Source organism: Talpa europaea (genome assembly GCF_964194135.1).
Source record: "Talpa europaea genome assembly, chromosome: 11".
NCBI classification, from domain to species: domain Eukaryota; kingdom Metazoa; phylum Chordata; class Mammalia; order Eulipotyphla; family Talpidae; genus Talpa; species Talpa europaea.
In genome coordinates this window covers 70,157,516-70,184,614 of record NC_140078.1, presented here as the reverse complement: position 1 = coordinate 70,184,614, position 27,099 = coordinate 70,157,516, and the positions used below count along the sequence as shown (strand labels likewise).

General features: G+C 55.8%; 4 protein-coding genes across 6 annotated transcripts; all 4 read right to left on the bottom strand.

Moving 5' to 3' along the window:
- Positions 1 to 1,700: 1,700 nt before the first annotated feature.
- On the bottom strand, positions 1,701 to 3,882 carry HYAL1 (hyaluronidase 1; the record flags this gene model as incomplete). The annotated part of the gene is made up of 3 exons (XM_084246744.1): positions 2,894 to 3,882; positions 2,179 to 2,268; positions 1,701 to 2,018 (listed from the first exon to the last, which is right to left on the bottom strand). The coding sequence occupies exons 1-3, from the start codon at positions 3,791 to 3,793 to the stop codon at positions 1,701 to 1,703; spliced, it is 1,308 nt and encodes a 435-aa protein (XP_084102870.1). The 5' UTR covers positions 3,794 to 3,882.
- A 3,306-nt stretch (positions 3,883 to 7,188) lies between these two features.
- Positions 7,189 to 10,045, bottom strand: HYAL2 (hyaluronidase 2). Its single transcript, XM_084246743.1, has 3 exons — positions 9,019 to 10,045; positions 8,045 to 8,134; positions 7,189 to 7,690 (listed from the first exon to the last, which is right to left on the bottom strand). Exons 1-3 carry the CDS (start codon positions 9,946 to 9,948, stop codon positions 7,289 to 7,291), a joined length of 1,422 nt encoding a protein of 473 aa, XP_084102869.1. The 5' UTR covers positions 9,949 to 10,045; the 3' UTR covers positions 7,189 to 7,288.
- Positions 10,046 to 16,049: 6,004 nt separating this feature from the next.
- Positions 16,050 to 17,619, bottom strand: TUSC2 (tumor suppressor 2, mitochondrial calcium regulator; the record flags this gene model as incomplete). Its single annotated transcript, XM_084248383.1, has 3 exons — positions 16,050 to 16,157; positions 16,309 to 16,429; positions 17,474 to 17,619. 3 exons carry the CDS (start codon positions 17,617 to 17,619, stop codon positions 16,092 to 16,094), a joined length of 333 nt encoding a protein of 110 aa, XP_084104509.1. The 3' UTR covers positions 16,050 to 16,091.
- A 1,756-nt stretch (positions 17,620 to 19,375) lies between these two features.
- On the bottom strand, positions 19,376 to 26,958 carry RASSF1 (Ras association domain family member 1; the record flags this gene model as incomplete). Of its 3 annotated transcripts, none has more annotated exons than XM_084248088.1 (6): positions 19,376 to 19,522; positions 20,177 to 20,292; positions 20,416 to 20,713; positions 20,890 to 20,994; positions 24,717 to 24,835; positions 26,709 to 26,958. In XM_084248088.1, 6 exons carry the CDS (start codon positions 26,956 to 26,958, stop codon positions 19,376 to 19,378), a joined length of 1,035 nt encoding a protein of 344 aa, XP_084104214.1. The 3 variants fall into 3 exon arrangements, with proteins under 3 accessions (XP_084104214.1, XP_084104215.1, XP_084104216.1); XM_084248089.1 differs by having other exon boundaries at positions 24,717 to 24,823; XM_084248090.1 differs by lacking the exons at positions 24,717 to 24,835; positions 26,709 to 26,958 and adding an exon at positions 23,997 to 24,149.
- Between the last annotated feature and the right edge of the window lie 141 nt (positions 26,959 to 27,099).

Sequence of the window (27,099 nt, the reverse complement as noted above, 5' to 3'; positions counted from 1 at the left end):
CCTCACATCATCTCCCACGCAGAGGGCTAAAAGCCCCTCACCTTCATCTGCCACCTCCGTCCGCAACAGCCGTACCCTTTCACCAAGAGGAAGCTTAGGATCCGCCTTTAGGTCTGGAGCCCCAAACTTGCCCGCGGGCTTAACCCCTTTAGTGCTGACCCCACCCACTAAGGGCGGGGCTCCTAGGTCCCCTGAGGCAGCACCCTGTCTCCAGTCTAGGTTTCCCCCTTCTCCCACTACCTCCCCAAATGTGTTTTGGGGGTGGGGGCTTGGGGAGCTTGACTCTAGGTGGGTGTGGCTCGACATGCACTGGGAGGGCACAGCAGCAGGGGGGCGCGCGGGGCGGCACGGTCACCGCGGACCACGGGCGCGAGCGGACGGGGAGCGCGAGGACAATGAGGACTGACGCGCCGCGTATCGGGGCCGGGGGCGGTACTGACATGTTAAAACTGGGCTCCGGGATGCTCCTCGTCCACGCTCCGCACTGACGGGCTCTCCCTCGGCCTCCCGCACGAGCGCCTCAGTCTGCCCGCGCGGCCCCTAGCGGTACGGCGGACACACAGCAGCCCTCCGGCTCTGCGTGCGAGGATTCCAGCGCGGCCAAGCTCCGCCCCCTGGCGTGACGTCATAACGCCGTCCGGCCGCACACTCGGTCTCGGCTCTGGCGCCGCGGCCGCCCTTCCGCCCCTGCCCTTCTTTGACTTTGCTCCGCCCACCCCGGCTTCAAGCGCGTCGAGTCTCTGGCTTCTCGCGTCACCCTTAAGTCCCGCCTCGTTTCCGCTCCGCCGAGGCCCGGCCGAAAGCGATTGGACGTGGCCTCCGTCCGGTGCAGGCCACTCCCCCAGCTGGGGTTTCTGCCCCGCCCCGCCCCCGCCCCGCCCGCGGGCTGACGGGGTCATCCCCTGGCTCGTCTTTGTCCTGCCTCCCGCTGGCCTCCTGCCCCCGTCAGTCCAGCGTGGAAGCTCGCGGGTCGAGCTTCCTCCTAAAACTTGGGCCCCACCTGGAGGCAACTGCTCTCGAACAGAGAACAGATCTGAGTGATAGAGTCGTGCCTGTCCTGTACCCTCTGGATCCCAGCGCGCATACATTTTTGGCACCCAATAAACAGCCCTTGAAGTAAGAATTACGTCTGCTTTATTGTCGTGGCTGGTGACGCTGATTAGATTAGATTAGGGCAGCTTACCATCTGCACACGGTAGGAGCGCAAAGATTCTACCTCGGTAACCAGACCGATTGGGTTTGATTTTGCAGCTTCTCCTTTTTCTGGCTGTGCGATCTTAGGCAAAGGGCTGACCCTTCTGTTTTTACCTCCGTTTCCTCATAGTGCTGTGGTAGGTGGGACTGAGTTAGCCTACTTGAAAATGCTCAGCATTGGACTTAGTCGTTAAAAGTAGGCACTCGGTGAATATCAGTTCTGGTGGTTGCTGTGGTTTAAAGACTGGCTGAGTGTCTCTGGAGATGTTTCTGACCCTGCCAGGTGAATGTCTGAACAGAGTGGATGGTGTCTGCCTGTGACACTAACTCTTAATGCTACTCCCTTGGTCCGTGAGCATGTGTGCATTTACAGGGCATAGGCTCACGACTGAGGCTGAGTATACTCTTGATTATGATCATCACTTGTGTGACTGTGTCTTAAGAAAGTTGTGGCCAGGCCCAGAGTGCATTAGGTGCTGGAAGTGTGCATCCCAGTGTGTGGTCAGTCACCACACGTCCTGCTGCTCACACCATGCTCCCCTCCAGCCGCGGTAGCAGCGACATTTGAACTCCACAGCCATCCGCATCAGATCTTCAAGTGAGAGGTCACCATGTAGGGTTGGGGGGCCACCATTAGGCCTTTGATAGATGGAGAAACTGGCGGGGTTGAGGAAGAGGAGGGCCTCAGGATGGCTGGAGCGCCGGGTACAGCGGCCATGGCCCGAGCACAGGGCTTGACTGCACAGAAGAGCCCCACTGGTCACATTCAGGATAAATGGTCCCAGTGTGGTGTCCACATACTTCTTGATGGCTTGGCAAGATTCCTGGGTGGGAGGGTGAACATCAGGGACACCATAGTCGTTCATGGGTCCACCTAGGGGACTGAGGCACTCACCTGCCAGCCAGCCAGGGCTGTGGGGTCCAAAGGGTGGGCTATGGTTTCCCCAGTCAACAAGGCAGCCCTTCCCCACCCCCTGAGCTCACCTTGGTTCTTGTGTTCTCCCAGCTCACCCAGAGTACCACTCCGGCTGCACCCTGGGCTGCACTCTCCCCAAGGCTGTGCTCCAGCTCATCCTAGGGAAGGGGACAGCATAGGTCTATGGGGGCTTCCTCCCCACAGCAGATTACTGCAACACCATTGGATGGGACAAATGATTCATAAGCCCCTCTGGAGCTGCTCTGTTCCTGGTGGGCAGAGGCAAATCCATCCCCATTCTAGCCTGTGAGTGGCATGCAGGTGGGAATTACATCTTTCCGATGAATGCTGAATTGTCTGTGCTTAGCAGTTTGGCACACAGTAGTGTTTAGAGAACTTCGGAATGAATGAATAAAAGTGCTCAAGGCTGGGCCTCCCTGGTGGTACAAGGGGTTAAGACGCAGCACTATAAAGCTATCTGCGGCGCTTCAGCAAGAGTTTCCCCAGCCAGGAAGTGGTGACCCACATGGTGCAGCAGACCTCTCCTGGCTCTCCCGCTGCTCCCTTCAGCAGTGTATTTCAGTCAATCCACCTGTTCTGTTCCATACTCTGTCTCTGGTAGGGCCTGTGGCCTATACCCCAGTTTTTGTATGCATAAATAAATAAATCAATAATAAAAAAAGTACTCAAGGCTAAAGTGGCCTAAGGCTGTGTCCTCCATTACTGAACCTAATGCCTGACAGGGTAGGCTATAAGACAGGTGGGTCCTAGAAGGAAACTCACCAGGGGCAGAAAATGATTTGTCATTTCATAGAAGATCTGGAGGTAAGGCAGCACTGGCAGATCAGGGTTCCCAACACCCTCGGCCACACGGAATGCCTCACCCACACGGTGCCGCACGAACATCTGTGACTTTCCTGTGCCCTTCAGCACCGCAGGCATGTAGATACTGGGGTAGAGGGCATAGCTTTGGTTCCACAGCCATCCCAGCTGGTCATTCTGGACACGGATGTCCGGCAGGCACTGGCCTGTGTAGTTGGGTCTTAGAAAGTCATAGTTGTAGCAGTCAGGGAAGTTATAGAAGCCCCAGAGACCATGAGGCCGCAGTGCCTGCCCCAGCTTGAGAGTTCCCTCCATCCATGCCCGTGCAGCTCCCTGGAACTCGTCCTGGGCTGCTGCATCCACCCGAGGCGCTGGCCAGTGGGGGTGCTGCTCCTGTACCAGTGCCCGTGAGCGCTGCCGATAAATATCCTTGGTGTCCCAGTTGAAGGCCCAGCGTGGGCGCCATGCCTCCCAGTCAATAACTGCCAGCCCTGAGAAGTTGAACTCAGGCATTGCAGCTAGGATGTCCTGGAATGTGTGGGCCAGGTGGACATCCAGACTGGCATTCTGAGGCAGGCCACCAAACACGGGTTCCCCAGTGGATGTGTAGTAGGGGTAGGTGCCGAGCTGGGAACTGTAGAAAATGGTCATGTTAGGGCCACGGAAGGTCTGTCCTGGGTTGGCTACCACATCAAAAACACTGACATCCACATCCACGTTGTGCTTCTGCAGGCACCACTGGGTGTTTGCATTCCATATGGTGATGAAGGGCTGGTTGGGCACCGAAGGGCCCCTGAAGCCTTGGGCCATGCCGAACAAGGTCAGGAGGAAGATGCAGATGGGATGCAGATGGGCTGCCATGACACAGGGATGGTTTAGGGAAACCTGGCCAGAGGAGGCAGATCAGAGAGCTGGCCTTGAACTCTGGCCTTTGCTCAGGGCAGGCAGGTCAAACCCCTTATTCATTAATCCACTCTACTCTGGCATCAGGTTAACACAGATCTGTAAGGCTCAGGAAGGTCAGAGGGCAAAGGAGATGCATTGAGGCACTGCCTCTGGAGGGGTCTCTGCCCTCAGTCTCCCATAGGCCTTGCTCTGGCCAAGGCTTGCCCACTCCCCAAGAGCCACGGAAGTCATGGTATCTGTTCTGAGAAAAGCAGTAGAGAGCTGGGCCCTCCATTCCCAGGCTGATCTAATGTGTATGGGGGGGGGAGGGGAGGAAGGCTTCCTTCTCTTCCCCTGAGAATATTGGCCATTAGAGGAGGGATGGTCAGTGAACAAAGACAGGCTGGCCCAGCCCTCCTGTACACCCGCCACTTGTCCCTGCTGACCTCAGAGCTGAAGGGTCTCATCTTCCGAACTTCCTGACTCCAGGGTGAGGGCCTAGGCAGGCTCAGTAAGATTCAGTTCCTCAACTTTGGCTCCAGCTGCATCAGAGACTCTGAGAGCAAGAAGCTGCAGCTGGAAATTCTGAGCTTTTGTAGGGTCACCCCACCCAGTCTGGGGGCGGGCAGAGGGGCTGGCCCTGGATTGGAGGGCTGAACTAGGGAGCAGTCATCTGTATCCTTAGCAAAGTGCCCTGGGTAGGGGGTGGGGCTAGGCCGGAAGTGGCCCCTCCTGCCCTGTCAGCACTGGGGTGGGGCTTCGGTTTTAATTTGGGCCTTGGGGCAGGGAGCAGTACAGGGGGGCTGTTTGGGTGGTGGGTCTCTTTGTGGTGCTGAAGTATAGGTGCCAGGGAATGGACTTGCCTTGCGCACCTTCATCATGACGGTCCTGACCCTTAGGCACTTTTGCCGTTGAAGGCCTGTTCTTCAAAAAAATATGTAACTGTTGGCATAAAGACAAATGTAATCCAGAGTGGGCATGTTAATATATATTGATTATATATATTTTACTTCTGATTAATAAAAGCAAAATTAAAGCACTTTTTGGGCCCTTAGAAGGGTTGGGGTCCATGGCTCTGTGCCTACCAGAGCAGTCACTCCTGCTTTAGGGATCTGTTTCTGAAACGCACTGAAATCAGGGCTGTGGTGTTATCCTTTGGACATATTTTGGGTGAGTGCTTCTGTCTTATGAAGCCCTAGCTAGTGACCATCTGGTCTGCACAATTCCAGTAGCGTATGTGTATGTGTGCCGCCAAGTACTGAGACTGTGTGACCCTGTGTGTGACCATGACTGTGACTGCGGTTATAAGCACAGGGTACCATGACCACATGCTTGTTCATTCCTCTGTTTTCACTTGTTTGCTGCTCCAGAGCTGGTGATTGAGACCTGTCGGGCCCAGGCTTGCCTGCCAGCATGGGGTGAGGGACTATCAAGCCTCTGGTCCAGGTGAAAGTCTGAGTCTGAGCCCCCTCCAACCTCCCCAGTGATCACTGGTGCAGTGACACAGCTGGCTACCAGAGGGGCTTGTTTTCCAGAATGGCTAGGATGGAGAAGCTGGTAGGGCTAAAGGGGAGGGGGCGTCCAGAGTGCTGGGGACTGTGGGCACATCAGCCACAACCTGTTCTAGCCTGAGGTGTAGGCACTGCTCCTGTTCAGGAAGCAGGGTCCCAGAGTGGTGACCTTTAGGCCCAGAGAGCCTGGCACAGCTCCCAAAGGCTGTGGAGACAGAAGACGCCCTTTCCGTGAGGCTCATGCTACCTCCTGGGTCCCTAGACACCGAATGCTGCAATTGGCACATTTAGTCAGCATCCTCTAGCTGGCCTCAGTCCAGGAAGAAGCTCTGGTAGTGGAATAACAGGAAGAAGCTGGGGGTGCCTGAACCCCTCCCCCACCCAGGGTTCTGTCCACAGGCCTGTTACTGCCAGGTTGGGCTGGTTGGATTGGTACAAGTGGGGTGTGTGTGTGCGCCTGGAGTCAGTCCAGCTTCAGGGTCCAGCCCTGCCTGCTTGCTCTGGCTGTGCATGCCTCAGCCCTGAGCCACCTCCTGGCCGCTCCCTTACCTGCCCCACAGGACAGTTCTTGCTGGGGAAGTGAGGTGATCAGATTTGTACGAAGGGTTCACAGCGAGGTGGGTACAGTTTACAGCTGTGTAGTGTCACCCTTGCAGTGAGCTTCCCCCTCTCCTTCCAAAATTCATGGTAGACTGTTCTTGAAGCAACCTCTCCAGAGGCCTCGTGTCGGGCTGCTCTCCTCACCACTTGGCTGCTCCTGAGTTTGTCTCCCCAGTGCCAGTGTTTCCTAAGGCAGGGGCTGAGCTAACACTGACAAGGACAGGCTGAGAGGGGCAGGGACCCACCCAGAGTGACTCCCTTCAGACAGAGCCGGTGAGGCAGGTCAGAGCTGTTCTGACTGCCCCAGGTGCTCGTCTCTTCCCTGGGACAGCTGGGGCTAGCCATGTCCTCTCATCTTTGATGTCCCTGTTCCCAGGTTCAGGATGTTGCATTCTAACCCCATCATACGTCTCCGCGGTTTGTAAGTGACTAGACCTCAGGATTCAGGACCCAGGTACCCAGGGAGGTACCTGCTTACCTCCCTCCCATCATACCCAGTGGAGGATTGTAATCCAGATGGGGGAGGTGTGTGGTGACTGTTCACTGCCCCGCAGAGCAGAAAGGCAAGGAGATCCATCCCTGCTTGTGAGAACAGCAGGGAGGTCTGGCTACTTGCCCAGCCAGGGAAGATCAAACATCCACTTCCCCTTTTCTCCCTGGGGTGGGCAAGGCGAGGCCTCTTGTACGGATCCAGCTGGGGATACAGGGCCAAGCAAAAGCCCAATGAATTCTGTCTCTCACACAAGGTTGGGGCCAAGTCCTTTCTGGTCAATGTGGAGAACACAAGATCCTTGGTGTTGGGATAGAATGTGAGTCCCTCCACTCCCAGTGGCCCCTGCCCCAGAAGAATAACTGCAGAGAAGGGTATCCCTGGGCCCCCAGGCCCCAGTGAACACATTTTACAATGAGATGTTCCTGGCAAGCATCTCGGTGGACAAGATTTGCACTAAAGCCTCATGGAAGACCACAGAGTCTTTCTCATACACCCTGGCCTTCATGTACACAGTCCAAGCACAGAAGCAGCTGTTTTATATTTAATTTACAAAAGAAATTCCAAGAAGATGATGATGATGATAATAATAATTAAACTATCCAGGGGCAGGGGAGTAGGGTCAGATCCTCCCTGGTCCAGCTGTGCCCCTCTTACTCTCTCCAGGGAGAGAAGGGACTTCCCAGGGGACTGCCCCTCCCCCTTAGAACAGGGGGATGAGAGCTGATATGGACACCCTGCTGGGTATCCCAGGGGCTCTGCCCCTTCCCGGCTCCAGTTTGTCCACCCCTTGTAGGCTCTGATATGCCTGACAGAGCCCTTGTAGCAGAGGCCAGCTTGCATGGCAGCCAGGAGAGACCCCTACAGAGTTCAGGTGAGGACCAGGGCTGCCAGAGCTAGTAGGCTGATGAGGCGGGACGCAGGCCAGGCCCCACTGGCATCCCCAGCTGCTCTCCTGAGGTCCCATTGGCACTGCTCGCCACCCCAGCCTAAGTAACACTGGCAGCGAAAGTGTGTTTGCAGGTAGTTGCGGTCTGCCCGGCTGAGCTCCCCCTCTGGATGTAGCTGGGGTTCACCAGATACTTGACCAGGCACTAGGCGGAAACTACTGGCACTGAGGTGCAGGAAGGTATCGGTGCTGGGATCTCGGCGCACACAGCGTCCATGGCCATGGCACTGGGTCCAGCTGCAATACTGGGCAGCCCAGGACACGTTGACAACATAGGGGGCCAGCAGTCGACTCAGATAATCCTTGAGGTACTGGCAGGTCTCCTGGGGGCAAAGATCAGGGTTCAGGGTCAGTCGCCTCTGCCCACAGGCTGAAATGGAAATTCTGTGTGCAGGGAACACATGCCTAAGCCCTTACTGTTGCTACTTCGCAGAAGGGAATGGGGGCAAAGACATTGCTCAGCAGGGCAGGAGGGGAAGGGTGCAACTTAACAGCTGCTCAGGATTGCATGTCCCCTTTTCTGGGAGCAGGGAAGAGATCTCTTGTTTTCTCTATTGGGATAGAGGGATGCCTTGGGTGAGAGGCAGACTATGTTTGCCCACTTTGAGGTTGGTAGCCAAAAACCCAACTCTTTGTCCCTTTACTCGGTTCCAGTGGGCTTGATGGGTGTGACTTACATTGCTGGTGGTGTACGCTGCATCACCCCAAAGAATGACACCGGCTGCTCCCAGGGCTGCACTCTCGCCAATGGTGGAGATGAGATCCATCTGTGGGAAGGGGATGGTCACTGGGGAAGACTGAGACCGCAGGGCTCGAGGGACAAACAAGCCAGCCCGCCGACTTGGTGACCAGTATCTCAGTCCTCCCACCGCCTTTTTTTTCTTACATTTTATTTATTTTTTAAAGATTTATTCTATTTATTTATGCATACCAGAGCTGGGTAGGTATAGGCTAGAGGTGTGGGGGGCGGGTGGTGGTAAGAGGATTCACCAGAGACAGAGCGGGGAACAGAACAGGCAGACTGACAGAAGTACACTGCTGAGGGGAGCAGCGGGTGAGTCAGGAGAGGTCTGCTGCGCCATGTGGGTCAGCTCCTTGGTCGGTCAGGGACTGAACTCATGACTATGGATAACTTCATAGTGCTGTGACTTAACCCCTTGTGCCACCAGGGAGGCTGTTTTTTCCCCCCACATTTTTTATATTTTTCCATTCTAAAAGGACAGGTTTATTAGGAAAAGGAGAAAAAGAGAAGCACTGGCATAGTCACAGGCAGCAGATCTGCCAGTCCTCCCCTTTTGCCCCCAGACAAAGGCTCTGTTTCATTTTCTCCTAAAAGTGTAAGCCATTTCCACCTGCACTTTGCATCCGTTTCCCAAGCCAAGGATCCACTTGAGCCTAGGTCATAGCTATCAGGATGAACTTCAAAGTCAGAACGCCTATGTCCAAATCCTGGATGTGCTGGGAAGCTTTTGGAACATTTGTCAGCATCTCTGGGCCTCAGTTTTCCTATCTGCAAAGTGGGGATAATGGTGCCACCCTTCCATGAGGCTACAGAGAGAATGAGGTGAGGGGATTTATAGTAGCCAGTACCATAGGGTAGGAGGCTCCCAGCAACTGAGGAAGAAGGCAGAAGGTCATGGGAGGCACATACCTCACTGAGCCCCGTGAGCTTGCGGCTGTAGGTGGGTCTCGTGAAGACATAGACCGGCAATGCATGGTTCTTGTGGTGGGTGTTAGCCACACGAAGAGCCTCTTGAACACGGAAGCTGACAAAGTTGCGGCCATGGGCAGAGGAAGCGAGTGTCTCCTCCAGGTAGACAGAGGGGAAGAGGGCTGTGCTCTCAGCCCACAGCCAGGCCAGCTGGTCGTTTCGGGAAACCTCAACATCAGGGCAGCGGCCTGTGTAGCTCTCCCAGTTCTGCACATAATCATGGTTGTAACAGTCTGGGAAGAGGTAGAAGCCCCAGAGGTGCCGAGGTCGCACTGCCTTGACAAAGCGCAGTGTCTCCAGCATAAACTGCCGGGCAGCAAACTCAAACTCGTATTGTGCCTCCTTGACTACGCGGTCTGATGGCCAGTCAGGGTGTCGACTGGCCACCAACTGGCGTGATAACCGACGGTACACATCTTTGTCCTGCCAGTTGCGCACCCACACAGGCCGCCAGTCTTCCCAGTCGATGACTGCCAGCCCTGTAGACTCCTGCGAACGAATGTAGTGCTCCACATGTTCCTGCAGCATCTTCAGGTGTGCCCAGTGGCTGCCATTCTGTGGCACACCACCATGCACAGACTTCCCGGCCGAATCAATGCGTGGATACAGGCCCAGCCGGTCGCGGTAGAAGATGGTGATATTCTGGTTCACAAAACCCTCATTAGGTGAGGCCTGCACATCAAAGGCTTTTAGGTCCTTTTGGTCCAGTGGTACTTTGAGGCGTGGGCCACAGTCCTGTGTGGGCACGTCCCAAGCTACCACAAAGGGCCGGCCCGTGAAAATGGGTGGTGCTGTGGGCTTGAGCTCTGAGGCCCATGCCACCGCCAACACCAGGGCCAATGTGACGGTGGGGCCCAGGCCTGCCCACATGCTGGGGGCCTCAGGAAGACAGTGTCACCTGCTTGACACCAGCTCAGGAACTGGGGGAAGGATGGGAGAGAGCAAGTCAGTCTGGAGAATCCTGGAGGTGACAACTGCAAACCCATCCACACTCCCAAAGGCCATGCTCCATGGCTCACTGTGCTCAGGGCTGTTCAGATCCTGTTACGCAGTTGTTACTGTTTTGAGACTATAGGACATGGAGGGGCAGGCAAGATGCCCTGGGGACTCACTGCCAGGAACATAGGGCTCCTTCTTGGGGCAGGTGGCCTATGACCGGGCAGGGACTTCGGTTAGGTCTGTGATCCCTCTGAGAATTGGACAAACTGGGCCATGGACTCACTGCCCAGAGACAGATGCATGCCTGCTTATGGCCCAATACAGGATTTGAGAGTCCTAAACCCTAGACCCATTCTGCACCCCGTGAAGAACTCAAGGTCCAAGGAAAGGACAGCATTTGTGTAAGGCAGGGCACAGCTAGCCCACGCAGAGGCCAGCAAGCTGAAAGCTGAGGAGCTGGTATACGTGTGGTGTCCGCCCAGAAGAGCGAGGCTGTCAGCACTTTGTCTCTGTCTCGAGCTCACCAAGCACTTTCCCAAGCTTGGTGGAGGCCCTGTGGGGACAAAGGGGCAGCAGGATATCCCCTGGCGGCGCCCGCAGACCGCCCTTCCCTTCCCAGCCGCCGGGATTAAGCGCGCGTGCCCGCCCCGCCGGCCGGCAGGTCCGGGGCAAAGCGCACTCCGCTTGGCCTTTGTGCGGGACCCCGCCCCCGCCCCGCACGTGGGGCCAGAGTCTGGCCGGCTGGGGGTAGGGTCTCTGGGCCACTTCTCAGGGAGGACCCGCCGGGGTACAGCACCCAGCCCGCCGGGACAGAGCCGCCGGGCTTGCACCGCCCGCCCTCACCTCGCTCGGGGCGCCGCCGGGACCCGCGCCATGGCCACCGCCATCCCCGGCCAGCCCGCTCCGGCCGATCTCTCCGGCCCGGCCCCGGCTCGGCGCCTCTCTGGCTCCGCCCCCCGCCCCTCCGGCCCTTTAAGAATCCAGCGCGGAGGTGGGCACAGGCGGGCTGGCGGCCGGGGCGGGAAGGGGTGCCCTGCTTTTGAGCCGTTAGTGGAGTGTTGCCGGCTCCGAGGCCCCCAGATCCTCCGCCAAGGGGCATGGCCACCCACTCGGGACCTGGAGGCCCCTCCGAACGGGGCGCTCTTCCGGAGTCTCAGCTGCGAGCGTCATCAGCCTAAGGGGTCACCCCCGCGCAGCCCGCCTCCAGTGGTACAGTCCGCTCCGCTCCGCGCGGCGGCCAGCCCCTTAAAGGGACAGCAGAAGGGCCGGGAAGGGGGATAAAGGAGGTAGGAGGTTCCCCGGCCCTGCCGAAAGGAGTTGCTGTGGGAGCTCCGCGGCCCCCCCAAGGCCTTGGTCAGGACAGCAGCTCAGGTGGCTCCGCTCCCTGAGCGTCGACCCTAGTCCTGGGGCCTTTCGGTGGTGGAAAGAGGAACGGTGACCAGAGCCGCCCCACCGCTCCCGGGACACTTAATTCCTCACCCGCTACTGATCGGGGCTCCCCTCCCCCCGCCCCCGAGACGGGAGGTCCCGCCCCTTGCCAGACTCGGGGAGGGGGCTAAGCACCCGCCTCCAATCCTCCCAGGGCGGGGTCCAGGCGGTGGTTGCCCTGGCAACAGGCGCTTAGGGGCACAGCGTGGCCTGCGGGGGTGGGGGCCAATAAGCTCTCTGAGGCCTGGGGGTAGGACTCCGCCCCGGTCTTCGACCTGCATCTGGGACAGGCCCATCCTGTCTCTTCCTGAACCGTCTCTGGGAGGTCTGTGGGAAACACCCCCCCCCCCCCCCGCTCCCCGCTTTCTTTCAGCACTGAGAAAGCTGCCACCCTTGTATAAATTCCTACCCCGACCACAGAGAAAGTTGGCATGGCCTGAGGGGCTCCTCCGGGTCTCCTAAATCACTTGGCCCGCAAGCCCCTCTCGCCTGGGAACAACTTGGAGCTGGAGCCGGGCGAAACCCAGGCTCCTTTCTAGATTGCTCCTTCATATGGGGCTCAGCGCCCTAAAGGCCTCCGGTCTGCACTGTCTGCCCATTCCCAGCCCGCATACCTGGGAGAAGAGAAGGGGCGCTGCAGTGAGCGCATGCATTTAGGGTGGTACAGACTAGTAGTCTGCGCTCACCTGTGAGGGGGGTCCGTTGGCTCAGTAAGTCGACTTCCCTCCTTCCTGGGAAGAGAGACTCTTCAGCCAAGCTATTTGCACCAGCTGCTGCCCGTGGGCAGCCCTCCGGCGCCTTGATAAAACCCATCCCCTCCCACCCGACCCGCCTCCCACCCCAGCCCTTTCTCCTCACTTCCTGCTGCCCCTCTGAGCGGAAAGGGCCAGAACAGGAGCGAGGGAGGGGGCTGCTTGACCCTGTTTCCCTCCAGCGTGCCTTGCTGACTGCCCTCCCCACACTTCCCCAGTAGATTGTGGCCTGGGGGAACTGTGCCAAGTGACAGGAAGTCTCTGGAACACAGCTCGGGTGCCAGCCTCCTCACACATGTAGCTTCCATAACACCTTAGGGTTCTTTAGCTCTTCTCAACAACCTTCCCTTCCCCAGGATGTGAGTGGATGGGCCCCATGGTGGTGCTTTGGGGAGCTACTGGGGAGGGTATTCTAGTACCCCCCAAAGCTGGTGGTAAAAAGGGATGCGTTCTGGGGTGGGGGTGGGGGGTTAGGGGAACTTTCAGGAAGGAACCCAGTTGATTTTTTTTTCCCACTGAGCATGGAAGTGTCCCATGTGTGACAAAGTGGATAAAGTGTTAATGTGTGTGACAGTATGGGAACAGTATGAGGGGAAGGGCAGGGATGGGAGAGTTCTGCAGGGTGTTAGTGCTAGTTCTGCTAGTGGACACTCCTGGGTGGATTTCACTGACTTACTGCAGAACAGGGGGGTTCTTACAACATGGGTGAGGAAGGGGGTGATCATCATTTGGCTGGCCCCAGGGAGAACTGCAGTATGATCTCAGCATGCCCATCCAGAGGTGTAGACAAACCTGTACACCCTCAATCTGAGCCTATCCCCAACACCCCACTGATCTCACTTCTGGGGGCCCAGAACCTTTAACAAAAGGTTGTATTATTGGCGAACTAGCAGAGATTGGTACATACCCCAGAGTCTGCCCCTGAGGACCACGGAGTTTAGGACTTGGGAAGGAGGTGTTGTCACTGTACCACTGTGCTGGCTCCAACAGGGACAGGTTTAGGAAGTGCCAAGGGAGGGGCAGCGGGGGGGAAACAAAGGCCAGGCCAGATCATCCCAGGGCAGGGAACTTCCTCAGGCAACCAGCGGGAAGGAAGTGAAAACAGCCCAGTGGGAGGGAGTGGGGAAGTACTGCCATGACCCTCATTGTTTTCAGCTTTCAGGTCAGCCAGGCAGGCCCAGCACAGGGAGTTCCCCATATTGGGACAATGGTGATGGGAGATGGGATGCCATTTGGCATGGGCAAACCCTGGCCTTGAGATAGCCAGTAGTGGGGGGAGTGGAGGATGACAGGGCCTTATGCATGGCATTTTATCATGAAAATAGGATGATCTATGGGCCTCCCCGGTGGCGCAGCGGTTGAGCGCTGGGTTGTGAAACTGCGCGCGGCCTCTGCGGCGCCGGTTCGATCCCCGGCTGCTCCCCGGCCACCAGAGGAGGGTCCCACATGGCGTGCAGACCTCTCCTGCCGCCCGCTGCTCCCCTCAGCAGTGTACTTCGGTCCTTCTGCCTGCTCTGCTCCCCGCTCTGGCTCTGGTGAATTCTCTCACCCTCCCGCGCTTCTGACTGTACCCAGTGCATGTATAAACAAAACAAACAAACAAACCAGCAAACAAATAAATAAAGCATGCCTCTATAAAAAAAAAAAAAAAAAAAAAAAAATTAAAAAAAAAATTAAAATAGGATGATCTATCAAAATCAACAAAAAACTATGAACCAGAGACACTTTTTGAGGGGTGAGGGGCGGGAGGGGAGGGATTGGGGTCAGAATGGGGGGGGTTGCAATTGTATGGGGAATGGGGAATATAAAAATAAAATTTATTATTTAAAAAAAAAAAAAAGAAAATAGGATGATCTAAACTTAGCAGAAAACCAGCCTCATAGCCACAGAAGAACTGCAAGTTTAAACTGCAAAGGGTGATCCTGCTCTGGCCTTGACAAATTGAAGCCTCCAAAGGACTGGCAGGGCAACTTCTCAAACCCAGAAGCCTCTGTCCCTCTTCCCTAACTGGGAGTCGGGCTGATGGCCAAGAGCTAAGCTTAGCAGAGAACCTGCCTCATAGCAAGATCAAAAGTGTAGGCTGAATGGCCACTGGAGGGGGTGCGGGCAGGGTGGGTGCAGGCAGGTGAGAAGACAGCAGCAGGGAACAGAATAAGGATTACACAGCTGAGCTCTGCCTGCTAAAACAGAAGCCCCAAGTCTGCTCTACTGGTGGTGGTCTCAGGCAGATCTGGGGGGCAGGTGGGCTTGGGGTGCTGAGTCTGGCAGTAAGCCAAGGACATGGTGGCACCCATGTGTCTGCTGTCCACCTAAAGCAGGGCCTTGGAGGTCCATGAGGCTCATGCTGTGACAATGTAGGGTCAGCTGGCACTGCTGGAGGCCTATCTGAGGCCACATTTTCACCTGAGTTCAGACAGGTGGGGCCCTAGTGAATCACCTGAAGTCCTTCCAATTCCAGCTGTCTCCACCTATATTGTACACAACAGACAAGCGAGTGGCCCCCATCTGAGGGGATCTGCTGTGAGGTCTGTGTGAATATACTGCCACCTGCTGGTCATGACTGGGAAGGTCACAGGCTGGGCTCAGGCTTACTCTGGCTGGTCCTTGCTGGAGATGGGAGGCACCAGAGTTCTGGACCCAGGTCTACCTAGTGAGCACAGGTAGTCTAGACACCAGGTGTCACAGCCCCAGAAGGTACCACTCTTACATGCAGGGTCTACAAATAATTTTATTGAAACTGAACAAATAATACAACAGCCTTTCTAGAATAGGGGCCACCCTCCCCAAGCCATTCCCACACTCTTGAAGCATAGAGCTTGCACAGTAAGGAATTTTAAAGTCATTTCTATGGAGAAATCAGACTCTGCCCCAACATCATAGACTAGACTACTTACAGACTTTCACATTTTAGCATTCCTTTTATGGTTGCTCTTGCCTTTCTGTCCCTACCCAGGGGCTCCAGTACTTTCCCTTGACTGATTCTGAAGGGGTGAGGATACTACAGGGGAAGGGGCATTGGGCTCCTCAGTTATTGGCACCAGCCCTAGGATGCTGTCCCTAACTGTAGGATGGCCGATGGTCTCTCGTGGTGGTGGGGGCGCTAATGCAAAGGCAAGGGAGATTAGAGTAGGCGGGCGGGAGCAATTCCCCATAGGCACAGGCATCCACAGCCCTTCTTGATCCTGTCCTATGCCCTCTCACTTGGCGCAGGGGGTGAGGGGTGGGTGTAACAAGAAGTTGCAGTATCAGAACAGCCCAGGTTGGAGAGAGAAGTCTCTGACACCAATCCCTACTCCTGTTAATAGCCAGTAAACTGTCCATCCATCTGGGGTGGGAGCAGATGGGCAGGTAGGCAGGTAGAATCAGGCTTGTGCTGCCCCCAGTCTCTGTCCAACACAGAAGGAATCGAGGTAGCAAACGGCTGAAATGCTCTGACAGGGGGGTAAGGGAAATGAGGGAAAGGAAGTTCCCACTTGATTACAACTCCCACAGCTCAGGGGCTGGAAGAAGGCAGACCTTGCTTGTAAAGTGCTGTAGCCCCTAGCAGGGCTGGGCCGTAGGCAAGTTTGGAAGAAAGCAGGCCAGAAGTGGGCCCAGGAACCAGGCAGTCCTGACCAGTATATGCCCTGCATGCTCCTTTTAAGGATTGCTGGAGAAGGTGAGTTGGTAACTCCGCCATTAGCTCTCGCCAGCTACCAGCCACCTCTTGTCCACATACAAACCAATACCCAACTAACATTGCAGGACTGTCCTGCTCACAGCTGAAGGTTCCAGGCCAATGTAGTTTATTCAGGGTTGTGGCCCCAGCCTAGGTTCCTCAATGGAAGCCACACCTTGAGCCTGGGGGGGTTTCTTGTTGGGGCCAGGGGTGCTTATGCCTGTCACCCTTCAGGCTCACACCTCATAGAGGATCACAGGGAAATCCACGTGGATGCGGGGGGGATCCAACTTCACGATGCCCTGCCATGGAAACAGAGGCTAATGAGGGTCAGCTCAGGGCCCCTGCTCCAGGAAGAAGCCTTTCTGTTCCTCCCAGTTCCACCCTCAAGACCCCCCACCCTGACAATAGACTCCATCTGGGTCTACCTCCACACATTGCCCAGCCCCTCACCTGAGGAATCAAGTTCTTATGCACCCGCCTCAGCTTGGCCCGCTTCTGCCCGTTCTTGGTGACGATTGTCTCCTCATAGAACTCGTGAGCCAGATCCCCATCCTCGTCATAGAACATGGAGCTGTGTAAAGGGAGAGGGGAACAGGCTGGGCTGGAACCCCACACCTGGTCATGGCAAATGCCACAGACCATATGAAGTGTGGTCACCCCTAAATGGGGAGGAACAACCTTGCTAGAAGGAAAAGAAGATGATATGCCTGAAAAGTTCCTTGTTAGGATCTGGGATGTACTAGAAGAAAGTGGGGAGTGGACTGGTGGCCAGTGCTGCTCTGTCAAACCCGAAGTAGAGAGTTCACATCAGAGCACACTCATCACTGGTTTGTCCGGCAAGAGTAACCACTCCAATATTATACTCTTCACCCAGGACTTCTAGAGTGGGCATAATGGTGGCCTGGACACGTCTGTCTCACTTCAGAAGACACTGCCGGTACAGGTACAATGCCGATGAGAGCTAGGAAGGAGCCTAAGGGAGAAAGGCTGCATCCTTCCTACCCACTCCCAGGAGGCTGGTGCAGCCAAAATGCCACTGCTGGGTCTCCCTGGTATCTACAGCTAAATCTCCAGCATCACCTTAGTGCCAGTCCCCAAGGGCCCACCAGGGCCAGGCCAATGTAGTGCTCCTGTCTGGGGCTCTAGGGGAGGAGGAGGAAGACAGCACTCTAGACCTCAAGAACATGCCTGTCTGAGGGTCTTCTGCCTCAGGTCCCACCCCTTCTTTCCTGGCCATTACTCTCACAAGTCCAACCCCACCACAGTGAGAAATGGCAAAAGCCAAATCAGATCATTCCCCCTAGGAAGAACTGGGGGAGAGACTAGGTGCCTTCAACTTGCAGGCTGGGATGAAAAGAAGAGGTCCTGAAGGCCCAGGGAAGTCCTGTCTTAGCATTCTGTGAGAAGAGCCTGCCCAGAGACAAACCTCTTCCCATAGGGCCACCGACAGAGCAGGCAGGCCAGTAGGAGCCGACAGCACGGCGTTCCCCACCACCTGCTCCTACAGTGCCCCAAAATATGAATCATCCCGGTAGGTACAGCGGCGGGAGCTCCCCATGGCTCGGGGCGCCCGGCCGCCCGCCTGGCCTCCCCCAGGCGGAACCCACGCCCTTACCCGCGGCGCGTGAACACGAAGGGGGGCACGACTCGGCCTCGAGGCCGCACCAAAGCTTGCTCCGAGACCGCCGCCTCCGGGCCGCCGCCCCCCGCCGCCGAGGCGAAGGGCCACAGGCCCCGCGCTTTGGAGCCGCTGGCGCCCATGTCAGGGCCGCCGGCGCATGGCGGGCCCCGCGGCCGAGGAGCTCTCACAGGGCCGTGGGCGCCGCCATACCCCACCTCGGCCTCCGCTCGCAGGTGCTGCCGCCGCCGCCACCTTCCGCAGGCTCCGCTGTCTCCACGGAAACCTCACTTCCGCTTCCGCACGCTGCCGCGTCTGAGTGGCTGCTTTCCTCGTCGGTCGGCTGGACCGGGCCAACAGCCGGCCTCAGACGCCAGGCCTCCCAGCATGCACTGCGGAACGTCCGGTCCCAGCAGGCCACGCTCCCCCCAGCTGAGCAGCTCCCCTCCCGGTAGCGGGAGCTGTTTCTTCTTGATTTCTTCCAGGTTTGTGGGAGGGCCCGACGTCCCCAATCACCAGAATTCAGGTCCGTCAGGACCTCCCGACCACCAGATTTCCCCAAACCGGCACTTCAGGGTCTGACCCCAGGCTTTGCTGCGGAGTTGCCGTCTGGATTCATTCTAGTTCCACATCGATCTTATCACCACCGTCCTATGTGGATGAAAACCCGAACCTAAGGCTAATTAAGGAATTTGCTGTGTGTCGCATAGCCACGCTCAGGTGTGAAGAACTTCATATTGATTTTTTACAAAGCCACCAGAATGCATCCGTCATGAAGGCAAGTAACAGCTGCGCTCTAGGTGCCGCGAAGTGTCTAGTACTTAGTAGTAGCTCATGGGGGGGTGCTGGCGGGGGTGGGGGGGGTTGGGATGTGTGTGTGTGTGTGTGTGTGTGTCCCTAAGCTCTGGCTGTACCTGCAATCCTTGCCTCCAATGTACACTGAGCCCCAGGGTGCTGAATGACGGAACACGTCATCCTTACTCCTTGGCCTTAATCCCATGTTGACCTTGTAAATGTGCTATGACTCTCTGCCCATCACCCTTAGCAGCCCCTGGTATGAGTGGCAACTATGAGTGGCCCCTGGTATGAGTGGCTGAGGGTCCATAATAAAACATTCCAAAAACAGGCTTTTTAAATCTTTATTCAGCCAATTCTCTCAGGCCCTAATGATGACTGTAACCCCCACCCCTCTCCCCACAGGAGGCATTCAGCTGAGGCCACAAAATATTACATACATTCACACACATTATGAAAAATACTTGAAGGATAGACCCTGGTTTTGATTGGCAAGAAAGGCACAGACCTGGGTCAGTGCCCACACTCACAAATCCTGACCCAGGGACATTTTCCTCAAAGGAGGCACTGAGGCACTGTTGCTGCACCATGAACCAGCACTCTCAGATCCCAGGATGTGTGAGGAGTCAGAGGGCACTGCAGAGGGAAACCTAGATTCTTCCTAGATGCCTATCTGATTTTTAACACCCACCCTTGGCATTGATAGGGCTGTTCTGACACCCTAAGACCCAAAACATACAACCTTTCTCCATAAATGACGGCCCTCATCCCTGTAAACAACCCTATTCTGTTGCTGGGCCTCCAAGATTCTCGCATCTGAGACAAATTATGCAGACTTCGGTATTCTCTACCCTTGCTGCCTGGAGCAGCTATCCAGGGCAACCCTGGCCACCAAGACATGAAGGGCAAAAGGGTGCACAGCCATGCTCTGCTATACCCACTGGTGACACAGGGGGCCAGATTCTTCACTGTTCTCTGGGCTCGTTCCCCCAGCAACAGAGGGCCTCCACGCACACTCATTCTTCAGGCCACACGGGCCCTGTCACATTCACTCGGCATGCCCTAGGCGCTGCCTACTCTCCTTCCACCCAGGGGTACAAGAGGTCACCCCAGGGGGCAGGCATGAAGAGCCTCCTGGATCTTCTGGCGGCAAAAGGAGTATTTCTGCAGGATCTGGCGGAGGTGCTCCTCCTCTTCCCGTTGCAGGATACGCAGGAAGTTGTGTAGTTCGGGAACGCTGAAGGCATCCCACTGCAGTGGGGGACAGGACACAGGCTGTAGCAGACACGGCAAAGCCCACAGGCCCTCCCCAGAAAAGTTTCATGGTCATCGAACTAGGACAGGGTCTTCTGAGGTCAGGTTCTTGCTGAATGATCTGTGCTAGGATTCCCAACAACAGATCAAATAAAAATGGACCGCACAAAGTAGGGCATCATCTTTTGGAAAGGCAACCAAACCAGATGTTTTCCAGTTCCCTGTGAAAATGCCTACTCTTGAGTGGTAATCCCACCCCATACATTCAATTACTTGAAGCCAGGAAGCTTCCAGATAAAAAGTCCTAATGCTGAAGGTTGAGCGTCTATGACATCCTGGACCCCATCTGTGTGGTTTTGATCTAATCTGGGATCACCATGCTATCAGATGGACTTTTGTAAATCCTGATGATTCTCCAGACTAAGAGAGCAAAGCACCAAGACAGTTATTCCTGAGCTTTTTAGGACAGGCCCTAGACCTTGGCACAAATGGCCCAGAAACCTTTATTTTAGCTATAGAGCTCACACAGTCCTAGAGAGGCATTGTAAGGTTTATCCTCCAGCCCTATTCCTCCTCCAAACCTTACTGTAGCTGCAACCCACCAGCACTGCCCAGTGACAACCAAGAAACTAAGGAGGGCCATGTACTCACATTCACCTCCCCGGAGTCATTCTCCTTCAGGATGAAGCTTAGGGCCTTCTCACTGGGCCCTGCAAGGAGCCGAAGCCGCAGGGGTTGCTCATCATCTGACAGTTTCCGGAGGTACACTGAGGGCCAGATAGGAGGAAAGCAGTGTTTTAATAAGAGTCAGGGCCAGTTCCCTCAGCCCCAGCACGCATAGATGCATGCATATATAGTCTCAGACACAGTGGGCTAAATGGGAAGCCCACCTTGACCATGGCGCTCAGCCCGCTCAAAGAGGGCGAACTTCCGGGGGTCATCCACCACCAAAAACTTTCGCAGTAGGGCCTCAATGACCTCGCGTGCCCGGGTGCGTGACAGCACATGCAGGTGTTTGACAGCATCCTTGGGCAGGTAGAAGGAGGTGCGACGCCTCACAACTGTGCCACGCCCTGGACCACGCCGGGCATCCTGTAAGGAGGGTGGCTTCTTGCTGGCAGGCACTGAAACGGGGCGTACCAGCTTCAGCTGAACCTTGATAAAGCCTGTGTAGGAGCCATCCTTGTTCTGAAGAGAAAGAGAGGTTGAATTATGACCAGGTTCTAGATGAGCTGGAACAGATTAGGGGACCACCAGTCCAGGTGGGGGTCTGGATGTGAAATCACTGTCTAGCCCCAAATACCTGGTCCTTTGGACATCAAGCATACAGCTGGGTTCCTGCCCTCCCCAGGCTGTTGACTCACCAGGCTCATGAAGAGGTTGCTATTGATTTGGTCATTGTACTCTTTGATCTTCTGCTCAATCTCAGCCTGAGAAAGGTCAGCTGTCTCCCATGCCACGGACTCATCCTGAAAGATGCACCAGAATGGGCATAGGGGCCGTAAGGAATCCATCCCACTGCAAAGCACTTCACAGGCAGGGAGATGAGCTCTTAGTGGACCATTCTGAAAAATGACCTCTGGCTAGCCTTTGGCAATTGATAACAAAGCCCTAGGCTTGATGTGAAAAATCCATCGCTGGCTAGGTTCAGGTGACTATAGGTAGAGACAGCAAAGGCAGAACCATTTGGCTTCTTTCTGCTACCTGCCTGGGGCCTTCTTAGCACTAAGAGTGGCCACAAGGATACCTCAAAACTAAGGCAAATGACAGTGTAAGACAAGGGGCCAGGAAAAGATAAGGGCCTCTGGGACTTTTTGTTTATAGTAAAGCCACTTCTCAACTGTACAATCTGATTCCATCACTGTAGCTGGGTAGGGTCAGGATGTGTGCTGGAGAAGGCAGATCATTTTGCTACTCTGCGCCAGCAGAGCCATGACCTATTGCAGGGTGGGAGCTCTGGGGTCTTCTCTGGGGGCAGGCGGGGAAAGGCAAGCTCTACAATGTTAACACCCCTTTGTGGGAACTTGGGGCCAACCATACATGTCTCAGACATAGCAGAAAACCAATGTAACATGCCATTTAATCTGCACAAAAGGCAGCTTCAGGTCAAGCTGCAATCTGTCAGAGAGGCAACCACCCAGTAGTTTGTCCCACAAGTGCCAAGCAAATGGGCTTCTGCACTGCATCCCTACTATCTAGAGGTTTAGCCTGAAGATTTTAGCTCCACCATTCTGCCCCTCCTCCACTGCCCCAAGGACTGGATTCTTGCCAGAAGGGTGGAGTCTGAACCAGGGTAGCCAGGGCTCTGAATTAACTTTCTTCTACCAAACTCCCTTGGCCCCATTGCATCAGTCTTACTTCCTGTTGACCCCAGATTGGTCCTACTTGGAAGTGTCTCAGACAGATGAGATCACTGCTGACCAATGCCTTGTCCCAGGGGAGTTCCCACCAGAAGGTGCCCTGCAGAATAATCTCGTACCCAGGACAGAAATTCTTTTCTCTGACAGCTGCCTTGGAGCCCTCTAAGCTTAAACCACCTTACAGGGATGAATGGAGGAGATGAGAGGAGGTAGGGTAGAATCCATAGCCTTTTACCAGTCTGCTCTTCACCTGCAACTGTTGCTGTTTAGCAGCCAGTAATACTCAGAGCTGAGGACAGAGGCTGGGGTCTCATTGGAAAAGGGGTTGGGAACTGCAGCCCATTTGCTTTTCCAAGTTTCCAAAGGTGTCCTGGATGGAGAACACTAAGACTCTAGTAGAAACCTTGTTGGGGATAGTGAGAAACCCTATGTAAAGGCAGCACAAATGGTGTGGGGGTGTGTGTGAGTAAAATGAGGGCCAGAGGCTGAGAATAAAGGGTGGATGTGTTTGTTCAGGCCCAAGGAGCAGACTGGGGGCAGGAAGGAATGCTCCAAATGGGCAGTAGTACCAGGATGGGAGGGGTGATAGGGGCAGGAGAAAAGCTGAATCCACACTAATGTCAGGGCATGAAGGAAGAGAATTCCAATTACAAAGCAGGCTGGGCATAGGGATGGCACTAACTTATTCCCAGCTCTGAGCTCCAGGAGTCTGGGATTGAGAAATCTTCTTTCTTCCTGGGTTACCCAGGAACCCTAGACTGGGATGCTCATTCCCTTCTACACATGAACCTTCTTCTGCACATGAACATTCTTCAGTATTTCACTCATAAAACAATGGACTTGGATTGGAGGCACTGCACTGTCCTGCCAGGACTCAAGAGGAGGCTTTTTTTTTTTTTTTTCCCATTTTCAAAGCTGTCTGCTGTAGAATTCCAAAAGCTATCCCAAAGGGGTGCATAGTAGGACCACAGAATTCCCCTTCTGCACCACAGTGACTCACCCTCCACTCTGCCACTGTTCATAGTGACTGGTGGTTTTACTTCACACACAACTTGTGACTCCTAGCCTCCTTTTCAATTGGTTAATGTCTGTAGTTTCCTCACCTTTCCACAATGGAAAACAGTTCAGGCCTGATTGACAGAGTCAGTGCCAAGAAGCCACATTCAAACCTTGCACCCAAGGTCTGGTTGAGCTTTTGAGGTAAGAATTTTTACCTAAAGAATCATCCACAACTCCCTTTCTTGCCTTACGTAAGGAATTCTGCCCCAGTGCTGCAAGGTATACGGAGAGGTCCCATGTCTTTTCTGACACCCTCCTGAGGTGTACTAGTCCCCAAAACAGTTGTATTCGCCTGGCAGTTACACTCATGGCACACAGCACAGAGGTCCCTGACAATGAGGACACCTAGGAGACTCAAGAGGTAAAGCTGCCCCAGTACCACACCTTACAATTTTGGATTAGTAACTCTATCTCCCTTGAACTCTTTCAGGTTATTTTATAACCTAACCTTCTCAACTTTTGTTGGTCAAGTGCTCTTGGATGCTTATAAAACAAACTTTCCATCCCATCCATTCCCAAATCCCCTTTCTCCAGGTCCACTCCTGAGTGGGGATCAAAATCTTGCACGTTTCATCAGCTGCTAACAGCCCAGGGCTGGTGCGAGACGCGGGGAAGGGGGGTTCAGCAGGCTCCAACCGCAGGGCACACTGCAAGGGCGTGGACCTTCCCTCGCCTCCCTCCAAAGCACACTTCTCAATTCCCGGCGCGGGCTCCTCCCCCTCCACTTCCTCTCCCGGTCCCCCGAAGGAGGGGGCGGCAGCGTTCGAACGCGGACACCGAGGTGCTGGCCCAGACCACGCAGTTGGCTTTAGTCACTGATCTCCACCTCCCCGGTCTACCCCAAGCCACGGAGCTGCTTCCCCTGTCCGACCGGTCTGTGACAGACAGCAAGGAGGCCTCAGCACTCGACACCGGGGCGGGCTGGCCCCGGGCCGGGCCGGGCTTCACGCCGGCAGGAGGGCGGGCGTGCCCTGAAGCTGCGGCCGGGGCAGCTTACGGAGGAGGGGGGGCGCCCCGACGACCACCCTCCGCCCGCCGCCCGCGGCCCCCACCTGGTCCCGGCGCGGCTTGCGCGCCAGCGAGGTGCGCGCCGTGAAGTACTGCTCGAGCTCGGAGTCCGAGTCCTCCTGGCTGCAGTAGCCACTGCTCGTCGTGCTGCTCCAGGTCATCTCGAAAGAAGGCGTCCCAGCGTCCGCCTCGCCCATCCCCGCGCCGCCCGCCAGCTCCCCCGTCCCCGGCGTCCGCAGCCTTCAACCGCCGCCCCGAGCGCGTATGCGCGTGCGTGTCAGCGTGCGCGTGCGCCAGGGCCGCGTCCTCGCCGCGACCGTTAACACTGAAACGTAGACAGCTGGGACCTAACTTTAGTCTCCTCAGGGGGAGGAACTTCGACGGGCGGGGCCGCACATTCCTAGCCTCCAGAAATGACCTCATCGCCAGAGCAGCTCCGCTCTGGGCGGTCCGGTAGGCCCCACCCCCGGCAGAGGCACTTCAGAGAGTGCGCATGTGCGCCGCGCGCCGCCTGACCGGATGCGGGTGTGGGAAACTGCGCGTGCGCCGAGCCTCGGCGGTTCGCGGCAGTCAGCGCGGCGTCGGTGCCCCCTGCACCCCTTCGAGCCCGGGCGCTGAGTTAGCAACTTTCTGCCGCAGGGTAATCCGCTCTGAGAATGCTCGTTGTGCCCGACGCCCGGGCGGCCCTCGGGAACGCCTTATGTGTAACTGGCTCGTCTGCGGGTCCCTGCCTCACCCGTACACCCCCCCAGTCCCGCGCTCACCACATTGGTGTCCTGCTCCAGCGCCGGTTCCCAGCCCAGGTCCCGGGGCCCGCAGCAGTCCAAGCAGACGAGAGCGCGGCACCGGTAGTGGCAGGTGAACTTGCAATCTGCAGAGAGGTCTGTCTGTGAGACGGAGGAGCCTCAGCTCCAGCTCGGAGAAACGTTCCCGGGATAGAAGCCCCGGGGCGAAGGCCACTGCCGGCTGGGCTCTGCACGATCTGCCTTGTCTCAGGAACTGTTATCACCCATTTTTACAGAGACTCTACAGTGTTTTGTCCCCCAGCGACTGGAAACTAGTGGGAAGGCCTCAGGCGGTTAGGGATCCAGGCCTAGCACAAAACTTCCCTCTTCCTGGCAACCCTCCTTCCACCCTTTTACTTTAAGGTAAATAAAAGCCTTTATTTAACCCATGCCCCCCTCTCGTTGTCAAGTCTCTTCCCTCACACCAAATGTATGAACACTGGTTCCCATACACCAATTCTTCACCTTCACTCTTTCCTCCATCCATTCCAGTCAGACTTGACCCTCCCTCCAGGATACCGCCCTGGTTAGGGTCCTCAGCAACCTGTACACTACTGAATTCAGCAGTCCCTTCTTAGGCAACTTCACCTGAACATCATTTGGTGCTTGCTCCAACCTTTAGTTCCCAGGAGGACTCCACACTATCCTGGTTTTCCTCCCCGCTCCCTGCAGCTTCTTTGCTGGTTTTGTCTCAATTTCCAGGGTGTCCAAGATTCAGGACTGATCACTCCCCTGCTCTGTGTATTTTCAATACACAGAGCCAAGGGGTTTCTGCTTCCATCACTGACCTCCCCATCTGGTAAATGCTGTGTCAGAATCTCATTTGGATACCTAATAGATATTTCAAACCAATATAGCCAAAATTTAACTCACCTTTCTTCTATTTCACCCCTACTGTCACCAGAATTCATCTCAGGAAAAAAAAAAATCCTGTTTTCCCAGTTGTTTCAAGCTAAACAAAATACAACAAACCCAAATCATCTTATGTCTGCTTTTGACACATACTCAATTTCTCCTGTTTTCCATTTCCATGGTCACTTTATTTCTCCTTGGGAACATTACAGTGCCCCAGCCCTTGTTTATGTTTTGTATACTGTCATAAATCCCATGTTCCTCCTAGCTGAATTTGGTCAGACTTCTATACTGGAGGATAGGATTTCCAGTCTGGGATACTCCCCTAAGGTGCTAAGTGGGTCAGAGCAGTGGTTCTCAATCCTGGCTGCACACTAGAATCTGTTATATAAATATCACTGATATCCTCCCAGTAATTGATCTACCAGGTCTGAGGTAGGGTGCAGGCATAGGGGTTTAGAGGGCTGGAAAGGCATCCCAAGTGGTTCTAGCAGTGTATTGGCAGTGGGAAAGCAACCTCTGCTTGGCGGGGTGATGATTCCTGGGAAGGCAGAAGGACCACTGTTGTGTGGCTGTTGGTTTCATGTATTAGCACCAGGCTGACTGGGTTGCAGTAGGTATTTCCTAAATAAAGACTCGACAAAATTCCTTCTTTCAGGGGGCCTAATTTTTTAGGTTCTAGTCAAGGTTCTAATCTTTTCCTGATCCCTTTCCAAAGGTGGGTGGATTCCCTTCACCCCAGGGAGTCTGGAGGGGAACACAGTAAGTGAAACTTTTGGAAGGGGCATATCTGAGAACATTTACTCAGAGGGTGGTAGGCACAAAGACTTTCTCAAGAACGGCTAAGGCACTTTAAGAAGAAACTTGAAATCTGTACCTTGTTATTCACAGACGGCCTCCTCGGCCCAAATGTGCCTCAGAGGCAGATGGTGCCTAGCAGCGGTAAGGCTATAAACCGCTAGCCGGCACTCTCATCCCAGATGGGGCAAAGGAAACAGACCTAGTCTGCTGGGACCACCCCCGCCGACCCCCTCCGTCGCAGCTTGACCTGTAGCAACAGCGCAAACCCTTGGCCACCTATTTCGCTCTCGCCAGCCAGCGTGCGGGGCTGCTACTCACGCGCGCACTGCAGGCCCTTGCGCACGACGCCCCAGATGAAGTCTCCACAGAGATCGCACCACGTGTGTGTGGCAGGCCCCGCGGGCTGGAAGCGGTGGCCGCGGCCCGGGACCAGCTGCCGCGTGGGGTTGCGTGCTGTGCCCGGCGCGATGCGCAGCGCGTTGGCGCGCTCCAGACGGGTGCGGCCCAGGCCTGTGCGCCGCGCGGGTGCCAGTTCTCGAAGCTCAATGAGCTCAGGCTCGGCAGACATGGCCCAGGCGGGCCGGTACTGCCGGCCCGCTCTGGGCACTAGAGCGCGGGGCGGGCGGGGCTCCGGGGCGGGCCTGATGCGGCGCCGCCCCCGGGATGCAGGGAGGGCAGCAGCGGGAGTGCGTGGAGGAGAGCCGCGCAA